This window comes from Sapajus apella, unplaced genomic scaffold (assembly GCF_009761245.1).
Source record: "Sapajus apella isolate SASKATOON/1434 unplaced genomic scaffold, GSC_monkey_1.0 scaffold16, whole genome shotgun sequence".
Lineage (NCBI taxonomy): Eukaryota > Metazoa > Chordata > Mammalia > Primates > Cebidae > Sapajus > Sapajus apella.
This window is the reverse complement of record NW_022436956.1, coordinates 1,100,441-1,114,734: the sequence shown is the minus strand read 5'-3', so window position 1 is coordinate 1,114,734 and position 14,294 is coordinate 1,100,441. Positions and strand designations below refer to the sequence as shown.

General features: G+C 38.4%; 1 protein-coding gene across 3 annotated transcripts in view; it reads right to left on the bottom strand.

The window, feature by feature from the left end:
• NCAPD3 (non-SMC condensin II complex subunit D3) overlaps nt 1-14,294 on the bottom strand; it is a 79,684-nt gene that overhangs the window by 56,179 nt on the left and 9,211 nt on the right. For all 3 annotated transcript variants that reach the window (XM_032284931.1, XM_032284930.1, XM_032284929.1), the window contains exons 4-13: nt 7,742-7,926; nt 6,814-6,978; nt 6,644-6,705; nt 6,366-6,453; nt 4,462-4,595; nt 2,755-2,827; nt 1,840-1,965; nt 1,448-1,700; nt 896-952; nt 569-658 (exon numbers count right to left, since the gene is read on the bottom strand). In XM_032284931.1, coding sequence (XP_032140822.1) covers nt 569-658; nt 896-952; nt 1,448-1,700; nt 1,840-1,965; nt 2,755-2,827; nt 4,462-4,595; nt 6,366-6,453; nt 6,644-6,705; nt 6,814-6,978; nt 7,742-7,926 — 1,233 coding nt within the window. The remainder of the gene's footprint in view (nt 1-568; nt 659-895; nt 953-1,447; nt 1,701-1,839; nt 1,966-2,754; nt 2,828-4,461; nt 4,596-6,365; nt 6,454-6,643; nt 6,706-6,813; nt 6,979-7,741; nt 7,927-14,294) is intronic.

Sequence of the window (14,294 nt, the reverse complement as noted above, 5' to 3'; positions counted from 1 at the left end):
ACTCCCCTAAATGTTGTTTCCACAGACTCTCCTAACAGTCCTCTGGGAAAGATAGGATGATGTTAAAACTGGAAAATGACAGGCAGACCCTATCAAGCAGCTACTTAGTAACTGAGTTTACACAGAAAAGCACGACCCTGCAGTGTTTTTTTGTTTTGTTTTTAAACAGACTGTCACCCAGGCTGGAGTACACTGGTGTGATCACAGCTCACTGCAGCCTGGAACTCCTGGGCTTAAGCCATCCTCCCACCTCAGCCTCCTGAGTAGCTGGGACCACAGGTGCAGACTACCACACCCAGCTAATTTTTAATTTTTTTTTTTTTTTTTTTAAGAGATGAGATCTTTCTGTGTTGCCCAGGCTGGTCTTCAACTCCTGGACTCAAGTGATCCACTGGCCTCAGCCTCCCAAAGTGATGGGATTATAGGCATGAGTCACCACACCTAGCCAGATGTTTCGATTAGGGCTGAATTAATAAGAAAAAAAAAAAATCCAAGGTTTCAGTCTCTACTTACAGTTGTCTGAAATCCAACAGCATTACCGATCTGACAGTGATAAAGTGTGACATACCTCCAGAGGCAACTGTTTCACCACTGCTGTCTATGTTCATCTCCCCTGAGGGTGCAGAACGGTTAGATGTCTGCCTTTGATAGGAAAAAGCTTAAAAAAAAAAAAAAAAGATAGTCATTAAGCTAAAAATGTGTTATACTTTTAATAGCATTAGCAGGTCATGTTACTCATTTAAGTTACATTATTACTAAAATGAATTTCAACTTCTCTGATGAAAAACGTACAATGTTAAAGTAGGTAAATAAGGAGGAAGGAAAAACATTTTAAATATTCAGCAAGTTTTTAAAAGATAATCATTCAATATTAGAAAATGTATTGATCCATTACCTGATGAATTTCTCAGTAATGTACCAGGGTGACTCTCTATTCCTGAAATTGCAGGACCTAAAAATAAGAAGATGAATAAGGAAGAAAGTCAGTAGCATAAACTGAGTAAATTATCCACAGAGGAATCAAAATGAAGATAACTAGGCTGAAAGACAAGGCAGGCAGATTCTGAACTGACAACTGATAATGTTCTCCTTGTGTATGCATTGAAATGGAGATTCATTTTATTACGAGCAATGCCCACCAATGCAAAGCAATAGTAAAGGTAGCCACCAACATCACCTCTAAAATATGAATATCTCAAATACATTTAAAAGGCCTTTCAGATGTATCAGCCTTGCCTATTTAAAAGTTATTTGACAATAAAATATACTAAAAATGGTTTTGAGGGTAAAAATAGATCATACCATACTTTTTTTTTTTTTTTAAATGGTTTTGAGGGTAAAAACAGATCATACCATATTACTTTTGCCACAGAAAAGAACGATTCCCTTGCAGTCTATCCCTCAATGAGCACAAGACCAGTGTCCTTTCCCTAGTCACCATACTCACTGTTAATCAGGAGCTCCAGGATACTCTCTGACGCACTGGTAACAGTTAGCTCCAGACAGTGTGCAAAGCTGGACAGTGCCTTGCTACGGACAGTAGGCGCTTTGTCTGAGCAACGATCAAACATAATTTCCTGCACCAAGAACTTATGCTTTAAGAACTTCTGATGCTCCAAGGAGAGGGTGTTATCCTCTTCTCTTTCAGGCAGTTCTAACAGGGCTAAGACAACATCAAGAGTAAAAACCCGGTGTGGGATCTGGTAAAGCAAGATCACAAGAACTGCCATCAGACAGGAGTATGAACCAAAGAACCCTCCTCATTCAGACCTAGAAAAACAGACTCTTTTAAAAACACTTTAACAAGGACCCAAGGTTTTATGCAGAGGTATCTCCTACCTTGGAACTTCGCGAGTATTTGTAAAGCCAGGCAATGAACATAGCATATTCCCCACAAGGAAGTTTACTGAGCAGCTGGACTAGGGACTGGGCTGCAAAAGTACGATACTCTGATTTATCTACCACCTGAAAAACAAAAACAGAAGCTGACCAACCAATAACCACCTGCAGGACAACTGAAACATATTTTGGTTGAATATCAGTGAATATAACTAGTTCAGTGATCTTTAAATGTCAGGTAAATGGCTAACAAATTTTAGGTTTTAGAACCCCTGTAAACTAATCTAAAGGAAATCTGTGAACTGTCTCCCCAGAAAAATGTACATACAAATTTAGTATATAATTTCAGAGAGTTTTTGGATCCCCAGGTTTCATGAGGTTCAAATTAAGAATTATTTGTCTAAATGGTTATAAAAATGTAGGAGATAATCATGGGATTTGAACATTGACTGGATGTTTGATAATATTAAGAAATTACTGTGTATTTCTTTAGGTGTGTTAATATCTTATGGTTATGTTTTTAAAGAATTCTTATCCTTTAGAGGTATATATTAAAATATTACATATGAACAGGTATGATGGAATTTGCTTCAAAACACAATCCAGTATACACATGTTGGGGGATGTGGGTAGGGGTTTAAGTGACACAAAACTGTAGAAGGCAGTTAATGGGTATGTGGTGGTTCACCATCCTATTCTCCCTGTTTCTGTGTATGTTCAACATTTCTCCAAAATAAAGTTGTTTTTTTTTTTATAGAACACTTTTGTCTAGGGGACCATCTAGTGAACATTAAATAAAACCACTTTAAGTAACAATGTAGACTCATTCCCAAGAATACACACACACATACACTCACACACACCTTCACACGTGACATACTTCTATGTTGTTAATATTACTAAGGCAAGCAGTACCTTGGCACAGATGTGCTGTAGTAAGATACAGAGGACTGGGAATATACTCTCCTTTAATTCATCCACAAGGGAGCTATTTAGAAGAAAACACATCCACTGTTCACAATACATTCAGTGACTGTCCTCAAAAACCACTATGCCTATATTTAGAAATTCTAGCTATTAAAATACTATACCCTCATACTCTAAGAGTGGTTTCAGCAGAATAAAGAGTGAAGACAAAATTCATCGTAGAAAACTGTTAAGTAGTTCATGTGCAATTTTGAGAGCTGTTGCAGAGTAGCTGAGTCTTCAGGAAAGAATAAAAATGTCATCTTCATACAATTCTTCTGACTACTTACTAAATTTTATATTAAGATGTAAAATATATCCTTTTGGGATAAATATAAAAATTGACTAAGACACAGTACCACCTCATGGAAGCTCAGTGAAATGTATTAGTAACATTACTTCTCCCAATTTTAACCCAAGAAGAAATATTTTTCTTTTTCTTTTTTTTTTTTTTTTAGACGGAGTTTCGCTCTTGTCACCTAGGCTGGAGTGCAGTGGTGTGATCTTGACTCACTGCAACCTCCACCCCCCGATCAAGCAATTCTCCTGCCTCAGCCTCCTGAGTTGCTAGGATTACAGGTGCACGCCACCACACCTGGCTAATTTTTGTATTTTTAGTAGAGACGGGGTTTCACCATGTTGACCAGCTGGTCTGGTACTCCTGATCTCAGGTGATCGGCCCATCTTGGCCTCCCAAACTGCCATGATTACAGGCATGAGCTACCGCGCCCAGCCTCAAGAAGAAATTTCTAAATTGCCCAGATTTGATCCATTTTTAGTGCTGTTTACCTGTCACATTACATGAACACTGCTGTGATGGGCATATGGGAAACTCTCATGGAAGAAACAAAATGACAGTGTTTTCACTTAAAACATTTTAGTTAATGTTTTCAAAAGTTCTTAATGGAGAGACATTTGCTCAGTCACAAGATGACATCATCCACACCCCATGTCTCCAACCAAACTGCATATGTGCACACCCAAGGCATGCGCACACTTGCATGTACACAGCACGTCACGGCACCACCTCCATGCTGCATGCCAAAAGCTAGTGAAAGAGGGAAAGAAAAGCCAGTGACGCAGCAAACACATCCTTGCCAATGAAGCTAAGGCATGAGAGTTTTTACATGAAGCTGAGTGACCCATGAGGGGAAAACTGGTCTAATGATTATTGCTACAGAGGTAAAAAGCAACTCAATCCTTTCATTCAAGTAATTTCTATAGAGGGAAAGGAATAGAAAAGTGCAAAGAAACAAGGAAAAAGTGGCAAAGAACAAAAGCAAAGAGCTGCAGAGTAGAGAGCAACAGAAAAGAGAAAGAGGCAGACTGGCTGCAGTGAAGCAGACATGGGAAAGGAGGAGAGGCCACCGTTCTCTCTCTGAGACCGACACACAGACTGAGTGCAAACAAGCTGCAGGCTGGCTCTGGCCTGTGCTCTGCAGATTCCTATTTCTTTAACAGCGCCCCAGCAGGGAGCCTAACAACAGAGACCCAGACACAGAAAGCACATTAGCTACAAAGTGTTTGGTTTTGACTCCCCAAACCACCATCAGGCCAGAAATTTTAACTCTATGGGTATCAGAAATCTTAGTGACCGCAGGGCCCAGAGTACTGAGAGAGACTGACAGCACAAAAATTCACAATTGTGTGCTTCACCTGATAAACTGGACCGCCTGGTTTCTACGATTGATGACTTGGGAGGTAATAGGAAGAGGGGCACGATGGGAAACTTCACCAACTTCTAACATTAATATTACATTGAGCATTTGATGGAAAACACAACTGATAATCTGGAAGAGAAAAGAAAATAGAATTTAAGATTGGATAGAGAACCCCGGGGTCTCAAACATCATGATGCAGACTGTAGTAAACCATTTCAAGCCATCTGAATGTAGGTCAGGTTGGCATAATTGTTGGCTGAACACTAGGGATATATTTCTGAAACAATTAGCAGGTATTCTATAAATGCACAGTGTGAAAGAATGGCTGGCAGATAATATATCTGATAAAAAAATCACCTCATTACTCTCTCCACCTATTGCACAGTATAACCCAGGATTTAGGACAAATAGGGAATTAACTGTCATTTACAAATGGCAAAAGTGCTACTAATGTTCCCTTATTTAAAAGGGGAAAGAATAATACCTTACCACTGCTTTTTGCCTGCAGATTACAAAGCACCTTTCCAACCTATTATCTCATGTAACATAGTCACTAATTAATTAATTCATCCAATAAATAAAACATTTACTGACAACCAAGTAAACGGTAGGTATTGCATTAAGAACTTTCAATTTCACAGCTTGATTTTGCTACATATATTTATTTAATTTTAAACCTTACAACAATTCTATGCGATAATGACATGTGTAATTTCTACTTCACAGATAATTAAAAAAATGAAAACTCCAAATGTGTGCTGTCCAAGATCAAATAATTAAAGATAAGGCTAAAACCAACATTGCCTAACATCAAGTCAATACTTTCACAATTAAAAAAAAAGTACCATCTTTAGAGACACAGTAGATCTAAAGGGATGAATTTTCCCATCTATTTTATTATTTAAAATGTTTATAAGGGCATGGGAATTAATAACATTACTATGGATTTTATCACATTCATATTTCAACACACAAAAGTGATAAAGATATAAAACTTACAAAATATTGAATATTTCTAAACAACAGGCATTGTGTTCAGCATGTGACATGCTCAACTTCATTTAATGCTGTGACAAATTTATAAGGAAGAATAAGACTTTTGTCCTGTTTGTCCAGGAGTGAAATCTGATACTTTTGCAAGGTTGAATGACTCATACGAGGACCCACAGGTAGTAAGTGGTAAGGTCAGAATTCAAACACAGATGTGCAGAACCTCAAGTGTCCCCAAAAACATCTTAACCACCAAGTTACGCCTCTGCAAGTTAACTGTATCACAGATACCAAAAGCCACATGACCTTGGTCCATCACATTGTTTGCAAAATCTCATTGTTTAATTTATGACATCTAAGTTTAGATGTTATGACAACTAAGTCTAATTCCAAAGTTTACAGTAGTGTTACTATTAAGGTGACTTAAGAGAAAAAACCCAGTTATCAATGCTAACCAGGGATGACAACCTACAAAATTTCTATAGAATATCATCAAAAATAATACAACTATTAATAGAGATACTGAAACACACAGGAATTGCCAAGGGAAACTTGAAAATCCTCTATTCTACTTTTTATAATGATTTGGGAAATATTCCTACAAAAGTAACTGTTCAGCAGCTTACCTGTTCCTCCTGGTTTATTTACAGCAGAACCATTTTTTCTAACTGGAGCCTAACAATAATTTGCTGCAGCTACCAAGTATTCTGACATAAACTTGGCAATAAAAAAACAGAAAGCAAATAGAAACAGTGATACTTGTTACTATGCAAATAATATAAGGTCACGAAAATGAGCTAGTAAATTGAAATGGCAATTATATCAAATGCTTTTAATATCTTTCCATTGTATGGTTTGTGTGCTTTCAATTCAACTAGTAGTAGCAAATTAGGTTCTCATCTCCTTTACCTTATCGCCTTCTCCATGAATGGGGGAGCACAGCAAATACAATCCGTAATAAGCCAGTTCTGGTATGTATTTTGCTTGGTTAAGGTCTCTAAAGAAAAAAGACAAAATATTAATTAATGGATATGATTTTACTTGGAGTATTTCTTAGTCCTACAAGCCATGTTTCAATGAATAAACTCTACCTGTGCCAATTAGGAAAAAATGGCATTTCCATTTCTGCTGGAGCAGAATCAGTATACTATACTTAAATTGTAGCACTGGAAGATTTAACAGCTCACCTGGCTTGTGTAACATGACATTCATGAAGAACTGGCTCGAAATTAGTTAATGCAACAAAGACCTAGAAAACAGACACCAAGAAAAGGCCTGATTTTTTTCTACTCATTAAGTATTAGCCATAGTCTATGTCCTTTGAAGCTGCCCTAAGGTTCCTGGAATTTTCACTTACCTCTATACAATTCTGTACACACTGTGGCTTTTCTTTCAAAGAAAACTTGGGTAGAAGCCTTAAAAAATTCTTTAAAAGGTGAAAGATGGCATTTCGAATTTGAGAGAGGTCCCGAGGAGAAAAACGAATGTTCTCATCTTCTTGTTCTTCTATAGTTTCATCCATCTAGAGATGAAGAAATGTACAGGTGATTGCATCATTTACTGAGCACTTTGTCCCATGGTTTTCAGTTTACTCAAACCAAGTCCAGACAGATTAAACTCCAGGCAGGAGCTGATGATGAGGTGATATGACTTTGACCAGGTCACATAACTGTTCTAGGTCTCCTTGACCGCTATAGTAATTTCTAGTTTTGTGGGGTTTTGTGTCAATGAGGAATCCTGTTTTTCAGAATTTTTGCTGTCTATGAACTTCTATCATCCTGCAGTGTCATGTAAGAATATGGAATTAGGCTGGGTGAAGTGGCTCACGCCTGTAATCCCAGCAGGAGGCCAAGGTGAGCAGAACACCTGAGGCAAGGAATTCGAGACAAGCCTGGCTAACATGGTGAAACCCCATCTCTACAAAAAAAAAATGCAAAAATTGGCTGGGTGTGGTGGTATATGTCTATAGCCCCAGCTACTCAAGAGGCTGCAGCAGTAGAATCACTTGAACCCACGAGATGGAGGGTGCACTGAGCTGAGACTGCACCACTGCACTCCAACCTGGGTGACACAGTGAGACTCTTGTCCCAAAAAAAAAAAAAAAAAAAAAAAAAATTGTATCAAGCCCAAGAGACAACTTAAAGCAGCAATGAAAAGTTTATGATGGTTTAGGATTGTTTGCCTATAATCATGATGCCTGAAATCATATTTAGTATAAAGTCAATCCTTAAATAAACAAAACTGTGTGTTGGTATATATGTTTTCTTACTCAACTTACTTCTTACCTCAGTATCTTCTTTCCTGGGTCGCTTTCCCCTTTTTCTATGTCTCCTGGGATTAGCCGGAGAGCTCTTAGGCTGTTCTTTCTTTCTTTTCCGATTCAAGTTAGATTCCTGAGGCCAGCTCTTCTTTAGAGTCTGAATGCACTTGTCAAACATCACTGGGTGGAACACCTGATTGGCTACACTGCCTATTCATAAGGAATAAAGAGTAAGCAGGTTAGATTTAATTGTCTTGAAATATGTCTGTAACAACAGATGAAAAGTTACAAAGCAAACTACAGGCTTTTCATGACTGAATAACAATGAACCTTTAGCAACAGTACCATTTCCAACATCAGCCTTAGTAAAGGAGCAACGGCGCTGCATCAGATGTAAGTAACAAGGTTTCCACATCTTGCCATGACAGAGTAACTGGCTTTACACTTGTTCTTCTGTTGTAAACAACTAGAACACTGGGCAAGATTTATAAAATAACCATTTTAAGACACTGGGCACCAAGCAGTATAAGAAGAGTAATCTGTGAAAAAAGGGAAACAAAGAAATAAACCCTAAAGTTGCCCCAGTGTTGTATCCAGAGACAATCTCTGGACAACAGCAGAGAAATGGTGAATCCATGCAAATTATAATGGTCTTACTATGTTGAAAAAGCAGAGTCAGAAAGACAGGGTAGACGGAATTTATAGAACAGAAGAACATACATAAAAATAGAGTTCTAGTCTGCATGTAGTGGCTCACATCTGTAATCCTAGCACTTTGGGAGACTGAGGCGGGCAGATCACAAGGTCAGGAGATCGAGGCCATCCTAGCTAACATAGTGAAACCCCGTCTCCACTAAAAATAAAAAAAATTCACCAGGCATGGTGGCAGGCACCTGTAGTCCCAGCTACTTAGGAGCCTAAGGCATGAGAGTCACCTGAACCTAGGAGGCAGACCTTGCCATAAGCCAAGATTTCGCCATTGTACTCCAGCCTGGGAGATAGAGCAAGACTCCATCTCAAAAAGAAAAAAAGAAGAAGAAGAGTTCTAGAAATCTGCCCAGGGCTGAACATAAGCTACGCACGCACAAGGTAAAATTCTAAGACAGAGGGCAAAGAAGTATTTTCAAGGAACAAGAGGATGAATTATTTTCACAGTTCACACAAGGCTCAGACACATTTGAGTTGTGGCCTGCCAGAGTGGAGTGACCTTGTTAAACACCAAGAGCATTCAGTAGAGACCTCAGAAGAAACACATCTTAACGGTAGGGCTAAACCAAATATAGCATAGTTTATATCTGCCCTAATAAAGCTTTAGAACAAGCCTCAAAAGGATCAACTCAATCCACCAATAGCTGCCTATTAAAACATACTTCAATAGTATTTAAAGGGAAGCAACAAAATGCAGACACTCAACAACATTCCAAATGCCCAACATCCTGGCCGGGAGCAGTGGCCCACGCCTATAATCCCAGCACTTTGGGAGGCTGAGGTGGGTGGATCACTTGATCCTAGGAGTTTGAGACCAGTCTGGGGAACATGGTAAAACCCTGTCTTTACAAAATATACAGGGGGAAAAAACACAAGTGTCCAGCATCTAATAAAGAAATTACTGGGCATACTAAAAAGCAAGAAAATTTGCCCCATGATAAGAAAAATCCGTCAATAAAACAGTCCAGGAAATGACAGAGATAATGGAATCAGCTGACAACAACCTTAAAGCAGCTCAAGAATTAAAAGTAAAAAATTATCATGAGGAGAGAAATGAAAAAAGAAAATTTTAAAAGGCAAACAGAACTTCCTTGATCTGAAAAAGAAACATCCACTAGATGGGCTTAATAGTAGCTTGGTTACTATGGAGACAAAGTAAGTGAACTTGAAGATACAACAGGAGCACAGAAACAAAAAAGCTAATAAAGACTCAGTCACCCATGGGAGAACATCACGCAGTCTAACACAGGAGTGACTCAAGTCTCAAAAAGGGGAAGGAAGACAACATTTGGAGAAAGAATCACTGGAAAATTTCCAAATTGGTTGAAACTATAAATCCACAGATCCAAGAAGCTCAATGAACCCAACCGCTCAATGAATCAAGTGATCCACCCACCTCAGCCTCCCAAAGTGCTGGGATTATAGGCGTGGGCCACTGCTCCCAGCCAGGATGTTGGGCATTTGGAATGTTGTTGAGTGTCTGCATTTTGTTGCTTCCCTTTAAATACTATTGAAATATGTTTTAATAGGCAGCTATTGGTGGATTGAGTTGATCCTTTTGAGGCTTGTTCTAAAGCTTTATTAGGAAATCACAACAGAGCATACATAATCCAACCAAAAAGCAAACAAAAAGTCAGCTTAGAATTTTATGTTCAGCTAAAAGATTCTTGAAGGTGAAATGAAGATGTTTCATACAATCAAAACCTGGAGCGGTTTATGGCTTGCAGATCTATTCTATAAGAAATGTTAAAAAGTTCTTCAGGCTGAAGGAATAGTTTATGAGATTAATCTTTCAAATATAAAAGATGTTTATTTTGTTTTTAAAAAATTCTATAAAAGATAAAGAAGAAATATCAATGAAATGAAGAGTTTATAACATGTAGAAAAAATAAGTAATACATAAAGAAGAGGAGAGGAGAAAGGAAAATATACTTTATTTTTTGTTTTGTTTTGTTTTTGTGTGTGTGTGATGGAGTCTCTTACTCTGTTGCCCAGGCTAGAGTGCAGTGGCACGGATCTCAGGTCACCGCAACCTCAGCCTCCCAGATTCAAGTGATTCTCCTGCCTCAGCCTCCTGAGTAATGTGTGCTACCACGCCTGGCTAATGTTTGGTTTTGTTTGTTTGTTTGTTTGTTTTTTAGTAGAGATAGGGTTCACCATGTTGGCCAGTCTGGTCTAGAACTCCGGACTTCAAGTGGTCTGCCTGTAGCAGCCTCCCAAAGTACTGGGATTACAGGCATGAGCCACCTTGCATAACCTAGGAAAACACACTGTTTTCAGGTTGTTCTTACATCACATATAAATTGGGAGAATATTATCTGAAGGTTAACTGTGAAAAGTGCCTACTGCATACACAAAGCAAGCGCATAAAATATATGCATACATGCTAAACAGTATAGCTAATAAGCCAAGAAAGGCAACATGGGATGCTTAAAAAAAAAAAAAAAATTCAAAATGTGCAGGAAGAAGAAAAAATGGAGCAAGAAACAGATTAAAAAAATAGTAAATAGAAAAATGGCAGAAACCCAACCATATTTATAATTACTCTAAATGTGATTGGCTAAACAGTTTAACCATTCTGATGTAAAAGCAAACATTGTCAGAAAGAAGCATAACCAAGTGGGCTGGGCATGGTGGCTCAGGCTTACAATCCCAGCACTTTGGGAGGCTTAAGCAGGAGGATCGCTTGAGGCCAGGAGATTGAGACCGGACTAGGCAACAACATAGCAAGACCCTGTCTCTACAAAAATAAAGTAATAGTAATTAGCTAGCCATGGTGGTCAGTTCCAGCTATTCTGGAGGCTGAGGTGGGACGATCGCTTGAGCCAGGAGTTAAAGGTTAAAGTGAACTATGATTGCCACTGCACTCCAGCCTGGATGACAGAGTCAGACCCTGGACCTCTCTTCTTTTTTTTTCCTGAGACAGAGTCTCACTCTGTTGCCCACGCTAGAGTGCAATGGCATGATCTCAGCTCACTGCAACCTCCGCTGCCCGAATTCAAGTGATTCTCCTGCCTCAGCCTCCTGAGTAACTGGGATTACAGGCATGTGCCACCATGTCCAGCTAATTTTTGAATTTTTAGTAAAGATCGGATTTTATCATGTTGGTCAGGCTGGTCTCAAACACCTGACCTCAAGTGATCTGCCTGCCTTGGCATCCCAAAGTGCTGGGATTACAGGCGTGAGCCACCACCATGTGTGACCTGATCTCTCTTAAGAAAAAAAAGAAAGAAAAAGAAAAACCATGACCACATGACAGGCAGTCTACAGGAAACCCTTTAAATATAAATATATGGATAGGTTACAAATAAAAGCATGAGAAACGATGTACCAACGAAGGACAAATCGTAAGATAACTATAGTGGCTATCTTAATATTAGACAAAATAGACTTCAAGACAAGGAATATAACCAGATAAACAATGACTTAACATAATTCAAGAAGGATTAATCTATTAGGAAGACATGATAATCTTAAATACATCCGTATCTGTCAGACTTTCACAGTATCTTAAGTTAAAAGAATTGAGAGGAGAAATAGATAAACTGATAATTATTCTTAGAGATTCCAACATTCCTCTCTCAATAACTGATAGAACAAATAAGCAGAACATCAGGAAGGATATATAAATCTTGAATAACATTTGCAACCAACTTGACCTAACTGACATTTACAGAATACTAGATCCAACAAAGGCAAGTACACATTCTGTTAAAGTGGAAATAGAAGATTCACCAAATTAGACTCTAGGTCCATTAAAAAAAAAAAGGGCACAACTCAATAATTTACAAGTATTATAATCATATAATGTATGTTCTCTGATCCCAACAATTAAAAATCAATTACAATAACATTTCAGAAAAGTTCAAATCTTTGGAAATTAAACTCAATCTACTAAACAACTCAGAGATGTAAGAAGAAAATCACGTTGGCCTGAACAAGAAAAATTAGAAAATCACGTTGGCCTGAACAACAGTAAAAATATATCATCAAAATTTGTAGGATGCAGATGAAGTTGTACTTGGAGGGACATTTATAGTATTAAATACTTGTATTAGAAAGAAAGATATGTATGTGAGAACAAAGATCTAAGCATCCACCTTCAAAAGTCAGAATAAGAACAAATTAAACCCTAAGTAAGAAAGGAAATCATAGCCGTAAGACCAGAAATCAATGAAACAAGAAAGGGACAAACAACAGAATTCAATTAATGACATCAAAAGGGGGTTCTCCAAAATGAACAGTAAAATGAATACATCTTCATCTAGACTGATCAAGGAAAAACAAAATGCAAATTGCCAACATTAAGCATGAGAGGAGATCACTAGAAATTCTACAAACATAAACTTCTTTCAAAAAACTCCAGGCCCAGATGACTTCACTAGTGGATTCTACCAAACATCTGAGGGAAAAGAAAACCAATCTTTCCACAAATCTTCAAAAATACACAAAAGAATGAAACAGTATGTAACTTGTTCTATGAGAATGGTATTACGCAGATATGCAAACCAGACAAAAATGTCTCAAAAAAAGAATACCACTTATGAATATAGACAGAAAAACCTTCAACAAAATATTAGCAAACACTCTGACAACATATAAAAAGGATCATATACCGTGACCAAGGTCATACAAAATTGGTTTAATATGTGAAAATCAACCAATGAAATATACTGTCTTAGAATAAGAAACAAGAACCACAAGATTACTTCACAAGTACAGAAAAGCAAATGATAAAATCCAACACCCTTTCACAATAAAACACTCAACAAACTAAGAATAGTAACTTAATGAGGGCCATCCTGAAATAACCCACAGGTAGCATCATACTTAAAGGCAAGACTGATGCCTTCCCCTTCAGATCAGGAATAATACAAGGATACTCCGCTCCCCTTCTATTCAACATTGCTCTGGAGGTTCTAGCCAGGGCAAATAGGTAAGAAAAATAAACAGAAAGAGCCCAGGCTAGAAAGGAAGAAGTGGCTGAGCATGGTGGCTCATGCCTGTAATCCCAACACTTTCGTAGGCTGAGGCTGGTAGATCACCTGAGGTCAGGAGTTCAAGAACAGCCTGACCAACATGGAGAAACCCTGTCTCTATTAAAAATACAAAAGCAAACAAACAAAAAAATTTAGCCAGGCATGGTGGTGCATGCCTGTAATCCCAGCTACTTGGGAGGCTGAGGCAGGAAAATTGCTTGAACCCAGGAGGCAGCATTTGCAGTGAGCCAAGATGGCGACATTACACCAAAGCCTGGCAGACAAGAGCGAGACTCCTCCGTCTTAGAAAAAAAAAAAAAAAAAAAGAAAGGAAGGAAGAAGTAACCCTGTGTCTATTCACAGATGACATGATCTTACAGAAAGAAAACCCTGTTGGAACCAACAAATGAGTTCAGCAAGGTTCTAGGATATAAGATCAATAATCAAAATCAATTTTGCTTCTATACACTACCAATAAACAACCCAAAATAAAATAAAGAAAACAATTTTATTGACAATAGCATTGAAAATAATACTTAAGAATAAATTTTAAAAAGGAAGTGCAAGAGATGCACACCAAAAATTATACACCATTATTGAAATAAATTAAAGGAGCTAAACAGGGCCGGGCGCGGTGGCTCACGCCTGTAATCCCAGCACTTTGGGAGGCCGAGGCGGGTGGATCACGAGGTCAAGAGAATGAGACCATCCTGGTCAACATGGTGAAACCCCGTCTCTACTAAAACTACAAAAAATTAGCTGGGCATGGTGGCGCGTGCCTGTAATCCCAGCTACTCAAGAGGCTGAGGCAGGAGAATTGCCTGAAACCAGGAGGCGGAGGTTGCGGTGAGCCGAGATCGCGCCATTGCACTCCAGCCTGGGTAACAAGAG